The sequence below is a fragment of the Prosopis cineraria genome, unplaced genomic scaffold (assembly GCF_029017545.1).
Source record: "Prosopis cineraria cultivar Desert tree isolate PC_DT_omini unplaced genomic scaffold, ASM2901754v1 PC1, whole genome shotgun sequence".
Classification (NCBI taxonomy): Eukaryota; Viridiplantae; Streptophyta; class Magnoliopsida; order Fabales; family Fabaceae; genus Prosopis; species Prosopis cineraria.
Window position 1 is genome coordinate 43,109,402 of NW_026555332.1, and position 12,112 is coordinate 43,121,513.

General features: G+C 33.8%; 1 protein-coding gene across 1 annotated transcript; it reads right to left on the minus strand.

Moving 5' to 3' along the window:
* Positions 1 to 258: 258 nt before the first annotated feature.
* LOC129289196 (histone H2AX-like) lies at positions 259 to 987 on the minus strand. Its single transcript, XM_054926002.1, has 2 exons — positions 725 to 987; positions 259 to 628 (listed from the first exon to the last, which is right to left on the minus strand). The coding sequence occupies exons 1-2, from the start codon at positions 926 to 928 to the stop codon at positions 407 to 409; spliced, it is 426 nt and encodes a 141-aa protein (XP_054781977.1). The 5' UTR covers positions 929 to 987; the 3' UTR covers positions 259 to 406.
* Positions 988 to 12,112: the final 11,125 nt, after the last annotated feature.

Genomic DNA, 12,112 nt, shown 5'->3' on the forward strand with positions numbered 1-12,112 from the left:
GTTTATCACTCTCCACAATTTAAATTACTCGGACCACCTTGATTTGAATGTTAATAGAAATTATATTTCCATTTCCTTTGGAACAAAATAAAAGCCCTTTCCGCCAAACAGGAGACCCTGAACAAACGTTATTAGTAACTTTGCAGAGTTCCCTCAAAGCCGATGATCTCGAGATTTTATAGACAAAAAATAAAAAGCAAGAATATCGAGTCCATCAACGATGTCGATTTGCGTTTCGGCAAATTCAAGACAAATGCATTGACCAGAACAAATTAAATTTCTTTAATTTGGAAAATATGGATATACAAAGACGCCACTACACCCTACTTATCAGTTGAGAAGAAAGAAGCAAAAGATAATTTACTTCAAACTTTTGATAGATAACTAGCTAAGCTGTGGATCGCGTCTAAAACTCCTGACTCGCAGAGCCAACTTCAGGTTTGTCTTTTAGATTCTTCTTGGGCAATAAATTGGGATGGATTTTCGGCAGCACACCCCCACTTACAATAGTGACAGAACCTAGCAGCTTGCTCAATTCCTCATCGTTTCTCACAGCAAGTTGAATGTGCCTAGGTATAATCCTGCTCTTCTTGTTATCCCTGGCAGCATTCCCAGCCAGTTCCAGAACCTAGATACAGCAAATGATTATAAACAAATACAAAATTGAATAAAATACTAGTAATATAAAACCATTGGCAAACGAAGGAGGCATAAAATTACAAACCTCAGCCGCGAGGTACTCAAGAACGGCAGAGAGATACACAGGGGATCCAGATCCTACGCGCTGAGCGTAGCGACCAATCTTAAGATAACGGGCGACGCGGCCGACGGGAAACTGAAGGCCGGCTTTATGAGACTTAGACACCGATTTGGCCTTAGGTTTGCCCCTGCCACCCTTAGCCGTCGTTACCGTAGCCTCGGAACTCATGGCGGAAATGACAGATTTGAATTTGCAGAGAAATATGAACTGGTGACGAAAATGATGGGGACTTGTGAGTACGAGCAAGTGGCTTGGCTTTATATAGAGACTGAGCTACCCAGTGATTAGCTGAGCAAGGGTGCTCGTGGATCGCCAGCGTGGCAGACTAATTGATTTTTAAGTTTTGAGTTTGCGCTTTGAGGCGGGAAACAAATTCCCAATTCTCAAAATGTTTTTAATGGGTCGCATTCCAAGGCCCAAAAACAAGAGCCGTTTTAAGCTTCTCTTCTCAGTTGACTGAGCTTCCTCAATGGGCCTATTGGCTTTGCCTACTTAAAATCATGCAATCCCAATTACCAGTATGCCCCAATCTAAACTAAGTCTCCTATCATCATTTCAGAATTTGATTTTTAAATTTGTGTATGAAAAATATTACTCGTAAGAGAATAATCTTTTAAATGGCACTCAATTTTTTTGAAAAATAATCTCACAACTTTCAGCTGTAGAGATACTTTAGGCAACTAAAATAAATAAATAAATTGTGTCACCGGTCATATCTTTTTGGGGGAAAAAAACAAAAGAAACTTGAAATAATATATAGATATGTATATGTATAATTTATTAAAAATTATATTATTTATAAATTTATTTGTATTACTTTAATCCTTAAATTATTCACGTCGCCATCTTTTTAAGTTGGCCCTACAAAACATGATTTTCTATTCGATAATTAGGCGGATCTTGTGTATGCTTTAAAAATTTTGATATATTGTTTTTTTATTCTTCTATTTCCTAAATCCAAATTGAAGAGAAGGATCCACAAATCCAATTTTCTGATTGGTACAATGTTTTACCCTATGAAAATGAGGCATCTTATTTTGAATCTTGATCCCAAGTGCTAATTATTTGACAACCCTTACTTGCCTACACAGCATATTCGTCATAGTCTACTTAATGATCCATCAGGGTACAATTTTTAAATATAATGAATGACATGAAACTCAGTAGACATGTGTCAGTTTCACTAGTCTTTTTATTTTTTAATATATAGAAATTTTTGTTTAAGTTTATTCCTTAAAACTTGGATCAAATCCTCATCAACTTAGTTTTGTCTTTTGTTACCTTAAGACACCGAGCACCAAACAGGATATTAAACTTCTTATGTGCCACTTGAACATGGGAGCTCCCTTAGCTCTGGTTTCATCTCAAGATTTGTCATTTATACGAAAAGTGCACGTGACAAAAAGCTTAAAACACACAATGAGCGATGAGGTTTGAGAAAACCAAGCCGATCCCATAGCTTGCCTTTGTCATCCAAAGCTATCGTTCTTTCATTTCGTCTGAGTTATATCAGTCATGGCAATGAACCATGACGTAGAAGCAATGCAAAATAGAAGCAGGGCTGAGTTAGGAGAACCACTTATAGAGAAAAGATCGATCAAAGGCCAAAACTCCTCTCACGGGAATATCAGGGGCGAAGAATCTCTAGCATGTGTTTTCATAAGCACTCTTTTTAGTAATTGTTGGTTCATATGAATTTGGTTTTTGCGTGAGTCACTTTCATCCTTTCCAGCCATTTTGATTATGAATTCAAACTATGCTCTTCAGTTTAGCCAAGTCCAACCACCTTCAAGTACAAGCTGATAAACCAATAAATCAATTATAGTCAGGCACACATTCTTCTTAAACGTAATGCTGTTCTGTTATTGTTTCATATGTTGTTGTCATTATTTGGCTCATTGGTTACTGTCGGTGCAGTAATCGGTGCCAACACAAGCAGACATATGGCAGGCCAATGTGGTTGGAAATTGTCGCGAGTCCCATATCAAAAAGCCTTACAAGAAGTGTGATTTTTATACGTGTGAGGGGTTTTTTCACCCAATAAGCTGGTTTTTGGAATGAGCTCTCCCTTTCGAACCCCCTCACACATAGAAACCTCACACCTCTTGTAAAGCTCCTCGATGTAAGACTCATGACAAAAAGAAAGGGGTAAGAAAAAATTGAAGCTGAAGACTCTAAATTGACTGCAAAAGAATTGGTGGGTTAACTCAAGCAAGTGGCATTGAAGCTGACAATATTCGAGTTTTTGTATCCAGGCGCTTCAATCCCAGATGATATTTTTGACTCAAGCAGGCAATGAGTTTTGCTGGTTGGGTTGCAATATACTTTTCAAAGGTGTGGAGCTTTTTTTCACTTCCAAAAACTTGTGAAACCCTAAGTTTAATGCCAATTAATTAACCAATGTAGTTTAAAAAATTACTTGTTTATTTGATATTAGGGGTCTTCATTGCTTTGTATTGGGAGGTTCTTCACGGGATACGGCATTGGAGTTCTCTCTTTTGTGGTTTGTTATGGATGACAAAATTTCTTGCTTTATATCTTTCTTTATTTCTCATGTATGTGTTCTCAAAAATGTTAATCCTAATATTGTTAGATGCCTATACATTTTGCTGAAATAGCACCAAAAGAACTCTGAGGTGGCCTGGCTACATTGAATCAGGTATGAAATTCTACTACTCCAGGCAGATTATTTGACCATAAAGAACTTAACGATTATATTTTTCTCTCATGCTAGGGACTGTAGTAACATGGCAAGCACTGCCTCTTACTGGTACATGATATATATAGTGAATGAGTGCAACCAATCTTTCCCCCTTAAAAAATTCAAATAAACTAATTAGCTAATATTTGTGAAGGCATTGTCCCCTCTCTACTGCTCCTAGGCCTTTATTTTTATTCCAAACTCGCTCAGGTGGCTAGTAGTAGCCATATTCAACCAGAAATTTTATTTCTGCCGAAGCAAATTATAACGTTACCTTAACCACAACTTTCAGGCAAAGGCTGGACATTAAAAAGAGTTCACAAATACATTAAGAAAGCTTCGAGGAGATGATGCTGACGATCCAGGTTTTGTCTTTCACCTTCTATGTGAAATAGTTGCTTGAGCCAAGTATGATATTTACGTAAAAGCAAGAACTGGTGGCTTAATTTCTGGGCAGGAGTATCTGCAAACCCTGACGTGCATGCCAAAAGTTGGAATGTCGGATTTACTCCAAAGAAGATACTTGCATGCTGTTATTATAAGCACCATATAATATGATTAAAACTGTTTACCAATCCACTGAAACTTCTATTTCAACAGAATAGGTACAAGGATAAATGAGACTAAAACAGCTTCTACTTCCTGCAATTGTCTATGATAATAAGTTTGCTTCAAATGTCCACCTAGGTTTCACTTCTGGCAAGCTCGGAGTAATAGCATTTGGCTGTATTCAGGCTTGATAATCCTTCTATATTTTGTACTTTTCTTTTTGACAATCGCAAACGGAATCAAAGTAGTCTAAGAGATAAAGAGGATTTCTTGCAGGTTCCCGTAACAGCATTAGGTGCTGTCTTGATGGATAATTGTGGCAGGAAACCCCTTCTTCTAGTAAGTGTAGATTTACACGGTGTCCTATCCCCCTAAACTTGTGTACAATTAGAAATCTTGTTCATATTGTATTTCAGGTATCTGCTATAGGCACATTCGTGGGGTACTTCCCAGCAGGAACATCTTTCTTTTTAGTGATTACATCAATTTCTTAAACATCAAGAAAAATAATGGTTTGCCACAACTCACGCGTGTGAAACTAATTTTTTGATTTTGGAGCCTCTCACTTGGGATAATCTGATTTAAGCCTTTTACACAGAACGATGGCATGTTACAAGGACTGGTTCCAATACTTGTTCTTGCTGGAGTACTAGTAACATACACACATACATTATCTCAATCCCATTCCCCTCATATTGACACACTTTTGTGAGCTCAAGTGTTATATATTCTCATCATCATTTTTGCATAATGCGTCAGATCTATTGGAATGAGAGAGATTCCATGGGTTATAATGTCTGAGGTCCGTTATCATTCTCTCTTGGCATAATATTCCCTCTACTTAATGCTTAAAGGGATAAGACATAGTCACTGGAGGATATGGCATTGCTTCATATATTTGCCATCAACACAAAGGGAGCAGCAGGAGGTTTGGTCAACCTTATGCATTGGTTCAGTGCTTGGGCCGTCTCCTACAGTTTCAGCTTTTAATGGAATGGAGTCCTGCAGGGGAATCTACAATCTACACTTCTTCACATGAAATTAGAGGAAACAGAAATAAAATAACATGGTCTTTCTTTCAGGTACCTTCTATGTTTATTCAGGATTCTGCACTATGGCTATATTGTTCGTGATCAAGGTGGTTCCAAAAACAAAGGGAAAAACTCTTGAAGAGATTCAGTCCTCCCTCAATTCAGAACATGAGAACAGATGAAATCGAGGCTGAGCCCATTGATGAATTTATGGTGTTCTGGTCGGGGGGGATGAAAGTTAGCAATGTGTGGTCATGGTCTTGATCTTGAGTGTTGGGATATAATAATGGCCGAGGCATAAGGAAAACATGGGGAATTCATGACATCGTGTTTCCATTACATTCAAGATTGAGAGTTGCTTCACGAAGTTAAAGCATCCGCAAATGGTTCCACTTGACATGACAATCATTCCTGAGTTGTTACTTTCTTACCTATCTCCAATACAAAAATCGAGGGATCAAACTTGATTAAAAAAACGTGCTCAAGTTAGTGAACCACCTCTTGTTATATAATTTGGCCAGGAATTTTTTCCTCAATAAAAAAAAAAAGTTAACTATGTAACGTGAGTGATTCTTTAAATGGTTGGAATGACCAACTTGTGATTGATATTATTTTGCTGCTTATCAAAGTCGTTCTTGATTTGCTAATCGGAGAGGTAGCACATTCAACGCTTGCCTGTATCTCGAACATGATTGTCTTCAAAATCATCAACTGTACAACAACAATAACAACAAGAAGTGGCACTGGATTTATTACACAATGAGAATTGCCAGAATGCCTCATAACTTAGCTACAGTGAGATGGAAAAATGCAAATAATAGAAGTCCAGATGATTGACCCATCCCTCCATGGACCTTTTCCTCTTTATTTTATGATAAAGTAAATTTTCATGTCTTCTTTTTTTATTATTTATGAGTGTGTGTAATAACAAGAATTGTTCATTTTCTTTAAATAAGTTATTCATGCATTTACCTTCACTTGTTTATATTTATAGTGATGTTATACTAATAAAAAAGTTGTAAATTTTATCTATGTTAGTTGTTAATTTTTTATATATCACTTGTTCATATTTAATACATCAGCTGTTTATATCATCACAGATAATAAAAAACATTTGAGTCAGGTCATTAATTTCATTTCATTCCTCCAAGTGCACAGTGAATTTTAGAATTTTAAAAAATTCATTGAAATTAAGTTAGGTTAGGGGGCTGCTGAAAATTTTCACAAATTTTTTGAACCATGTAAAGCTAAGTTGGAACCACACGAGATATGAAACATGAATACTTCAAATTATAGGGGCTTTTGCATAGATAACCCATATGCCAATTTGAATATTTTTCTAAATTTAACTTTTATTTTTAATATTTTTTATAAATATATATAGGGGCTTTTGCATAGATAACCCATATTATAAGACCAAATAAAAGAAATAACTTATCCTTTTTTAAATTTCAAAAATAACTTTTTAATATCTAGATTATAATTAATTTATAAAATTGCCCTTTTTAATATCTTTTTTTTTTCAAATATCAAGAGATTCAAAATGCAAGAAATCTCTTGAATGAAGAGACAAATGCGAGAGAGAAGATGGAACTTGATGCGAAAAAGATGAATGCGAGATAGCAGCAATGTGAGTGAGCCATCGTCACATGGCAAGAGACAAATACGAGGCAAGATACATCGATAGAAAAGAGCACGCTAGCAGGGAAACAGAGCTACAGATTCATAATCTTTTATTTTATTAGTTTAAACATTTGATTTTCTACGATAAGCTACAAGTCTAAATTTTTTTTTATAGACTATGTTTGATTTGTTTTGGGCAAATTATTGTGTGTTTTTTGTATTACTGATCTACAATACTACATCATTGATATACAACTATATATCAATTATAAATACGTTTACGTTTGATTGTTTAGTTATATTAATCTACGATACTATTATATATCACTAATATGTAAGTCATATCAGCGAAAACCTACTAATTTGTTTATCATTAATATACAATCATATGTCAATGATGTGGCATCGCAGATTAGTAATGAAGTTTTCTCTTCAATGTCTAATGTCCTCTTCGAAATATATGGGAGTAATAGAGAGGGAGAGAGGGGAAAAACTTTACGATAAAAATGGTGATCTAGGCAAATTGGATTGAAAATTCTGATGAAGAAAATACTATACAAGAGATGCATATAATGATTTAGGAAAATCAAATCAAAAAATTTGATAAAGAAAATATTCATAGATAACAAATCAAAGAGAAAACACAAACAATATAATTTTTTATGATAAAAATAAAGATCCAATCAATTAAAGACTAGTTAAATTAAATATATTTTATTTTGATAACGAGGATTAAAAAATACATCTAATTAATTTTAGATATTTGAATATCTCAAGAATTTTTTTGAGATATTTAAAGCTAATAGAAGCATTTTGAAAGCTGAAAGTGAGATCAATGAGGAATTTTATAAATCATAATTATTTCTTTTCTACTCTTTAATTTTTTTTTAATCATGTTTCATGATTGAAGATTTTAGAACGGTGTTATTTAATTTTATTATGTATTTTTAAATTATTCAGTTAAGGTAGGGATGTAACTCAATTGAGGAGCTAGTTTTTTACTCTTTTTATTTTGATTCTTTGTATTTATATTTATGAATATTTTTACTTTTTTCAATTATATTTATTTCTCTTGTTCTTTATATTAATTTAATAACTGACCATCGTTTAATCAAATCTATGGGTAATCTTGATGGACTAGGAGGTGAAAAAAGAATTTAGATATATAGAAATAAACATAAATAATTAGGTTAGAGATAGTTTTAGAAACTTGTGGTGATTTAAACTATAATTTCACGGTTTAATTAGTTGCTTGAGTATCGTAGGAACAAATTCAATACTAATTAAAAATGGACTAATAATTTGAAAGAATATTAGAATATTTTAGGAATAATCATCACTATAATTGATTAAAGATTCAACTAAAAGAGTAAAACTTAGCAACTTATAGGGTAAATTTTAAATCTTAATACTTCAAGTAATTGTGTTTTCATTATCATTGTTTTATTTTTATTATAGTTTCATCAAATTATCTATTTTATTTATTTTTTCAAACTATTAATCATTTTTTATATTAAAAGATAGGTCATAGGACCTGAAGGTCAAACTATTAATCATTTAAATAATAAACATGTAATTTTTCTATGAGTTCAACATTTAAAATACTTTGAATAGAATATTGCTGTGACCTTCTATACTTGTGAGAGCGATCAATATCGTATTTTATATTTCAAAAAATGAAAGTATTGATGTATTGAATATATATTGTATCAGATACATGTATCAGTATTCGTCCAATCTAGCACGCGAGCAATGTTTTAACAGTTATTGATATTTTTTGTGGCTGAATTATGGATGATAAAGATAAAATTATGAATAACAAAAAATTTAGGAAGAATAAAAATTGAAAAACTAAAATTGGATGAGGCGGGGCGGGGATAACAGAATCGATTCCGCTGAGGAGCTCATAATTCATAATGATAAGGGGTCAGGATTCACCAACCTGCAGCGGAGTGCGCTGAAACAATATACATATAACCTAATCCTAATACTGCATTTTAAAGGAAGGTAGTAAAGTGGGGTGACAGAACGGGCACAAGAGTCCAAACCTCTTGCCTGCTTGTTGACCAAACGCGCATAACGCCATAAACCTCCTCCACGGTGCCGCTGCCTCCCACGTCATTAACACCAAAGCCCATTCTCCATTGATTTCAACCCGCTGCGTTGGATTTATTTGGGTCAAGTTGAAATTCTCCAACGTAAAGAACCCCATATAATCAAATCCAATTCTAACACCCTGAGTGTTAGAACTAACATAAAAATTAGATTATTAAATATTATTTTATTTTATTTTTTTTAGTCAATTTCACTTTTTATTTTAAAAGAATAAAAATTTTCAAGCAACATAATATTATGGTGTAGTTTTTTTTTTCCTGTCCCTGTTAAAGGAAGACCAACTATTGAAAGACTAAATACGAAAGCATATTAAATGACATCTCGTTTTTATTTTTTCTTGATATTTTTTAAAAATATTCAAAGCAAGTAATTATCAGAATATTGAAGCTTCATTAAGGAGTGTGAAATGTTTAAACTCAAAGTTTAGGAAAAAGTTTATGAATGCTAAGTGAATGTTAATTTTTATTAATAATAAAAAAGGAATTGGATATTAAAGCTAAGCTCATTCCAGTCTAGATTAGCTTGAATTTATTTAGGTTTATTTAGGTGGCTAAAATGAGTTTAAAATAAAAAACAATTATAAGCACACCCCTAAAACTTTTTGGATTTATTCAGGTTGACACAAAATTTGATTATCCACTCTAGTCTCCTATGTTGAATATAAAACAAGTTTTAATTTTTTTAGTTTTTATTTTCAATTAAATGGCAAAAGGCCCTAAAAAGCCTGGCTTTCTAAACTATTTTTGGAATACTTTTACTTTTAAAAGTTTTAAAAATAGAGCATTTTTATCCATAAGTTTAAAATGTCATATACTTTTGAAGAAAAAGTGCCAATAAATTTTTTTTTCTTTAACCTTTTAACTTTCAATTTGACTCCTTTGTACAAAAAATTAACATAGTTATTAATATAAGAGAACAAAAATTGAAAATTTACATATTTTTTAATAATTATAAATATATAACTTTTATTTGATAATAAGTTTTAAATTGAATACATTTATATTATATTAAACACAACAACAACAATATTATTATTGTTATTATAATACTGAGAGGCAAGTGAAGTCAACAGACAACGTACAAAATGCAAGGTTTGGCTTTGGCATCATCGTTGAGGGACCATGTGAACGCGTGGTGCTCGTATAGCCGCCCTTCTCCATTAGGACGCGGCATGCCCATTTAATTACGACATCCCCCACCTTTTTTACCCATGCCACAACCCCAAAAATTAAAAATTAATTAAAAAACCAAAAATACTAAGTGAATATTTTTTATAATCTTTCAATAAATACTAATTTATAAAAGGTGTGTAATATAAAAAAACTCATCCATTATCATCCAACAGGCATCAAAATGTCTTGGTAGTTATATTGTTTTTTGTGAAATAAAAAATTATGAGTTCTCACCCTTTACAAATTATTTCTATCCTCCGATTGGTTTGAAATAAACTTTCTATCTATACTGAGATTCTACCTCTTGCATAATACGCCTCCCCACGCTTCATCTATTTTCGCCCACATAATCCCAGCATTTCCTTTTTTTTTTTAATGCTCAATTGAATTCTACGAGATTATTACATTCCACGAGGGAATATCAAAAGTCATTTATTCAAGGTAAATGGCTGAGTGCAGTGAGCTTGGCAAACAAGCCAATTATCAACTTGCGACTTGTCAGCTTCTATTGAACACGTGGGAAAAGTTGACAAACCAGTTATGCAGGTGAGATCTTTAATGTTGTCAAGCGTGATTAGGTGGAAAGTTGCATCGAATAAGCCTCACAACCTTGATGGAATCACCCTAGACATGAAGTTCCCTGCAATCTTCAAATTCAGCAGCTTTACTCCGTCCCAAGGTGCTCACAAGTTTAACCCAATTAACGTCCTATCCTCGTCTCGCGCGAGACTCTCACAAATAGTTGCTCTTGTTTTATTAACTGAACCCAAGTAATGGCGTCCCTCCAATTTAAGTTCATCAACCAAATCCAACTAATCAAATCACCTTATTCCCCTTTTAATCTAGTTGGGCCCCTTCCAGCAAGCCTAGGGCCCATACAACAACAAAAGATTAAGATGTAGGTTCTGTTCGAAATCATTCTTTAGAAAGGGCCAAAAAGGAGGGGGGGGAGTGGATGAGCGGGTCACGACCTGGTGCGGTGAGTCCTAATATCTAGTATGTGTCCTCCGCTGGTTTGGGGCTCAGGGCTTTCCACGGAGCGAAGGAGAACAAAGGTGGGGAGAAAGGGGTCCCACCACTCAAACGTGACGAGAAAAATCCAATCAATCAAATCACAACAACATAAAAGGAAAGCTCCCATGACACGTGGCAAGAGGCACGCTCCTCCACCCACTCACGACGCCTTCTTCTACATCCTCATCACGTTCATCGTATCGAAACTCGCCCTCCACGCCGCGGGACCCACACTGGTGCCACTTGTTGATCTCTCCCCACACCCCTTATGATCCTTAATACGACAGAGCCCTCCGCCTCAGCCCTAACGACATGAATTTTAAATGAAAATCAAGGAAAAAAAAAAAAAAACCTAGAAACCCGGTGACATCACGCCCTACTCGCTACCAGACAAGGTATGTGTCGCCGTCGCTGGTAATTTGATTTGCCAGTTGAGGGCATTGCTGTAAATTCAAGAAAATGCGTGCAGAGGAAAGCGGCAGGGCTTATTGTCACTACGTGTCTTGGCGTCGGCCGCACGCAGGAAACTCTTTGTCCACTGCCACCCCCCAACTTTTTTTCTTTACCTTTTTTTTTTTTAAACTGCTTCTAGCCTTCCACCGCGTTACCTTTCTTGTTCTTTTCTTCATGTATAGTAATCAATCTTTATCTTCTTTTACTTTTTTGTTTCAAAAACATTAAGAATTCAATATATATATATATATATATAAACATGCTTTGTTTAAATGAAATGCTATCGTGCACTGGAACATATAATTCATTCATTTGGTATGTATCAGAACGATTTATACAGAAATGAGAATGAGAATATTTAATATCTCGTTTAAAATGGGTTAAATAAGATATGAATATTTTTACATTATCGTGTGCAATAGATTGAAAAAATGATAGGAATATAAAATATATAATAGCAATTAACTAAAGGCGAATTTAATTTTTGAGTCCTTTTAATTTTCATCAATTTTAAATTGAATTTTTATAATTTATTTGTTTTCAATCTACCACTTATAGTTTAATCGATTAAATATGTTAACTTCTAAAAATTATTTTTTTTCATTCTTTGCAAATAAAATAAAGAAGTATATATTTTCAATCAAATATTATATAACTTTAGAATAAATTTAATTTAAAATTAAAAAAATAAAAG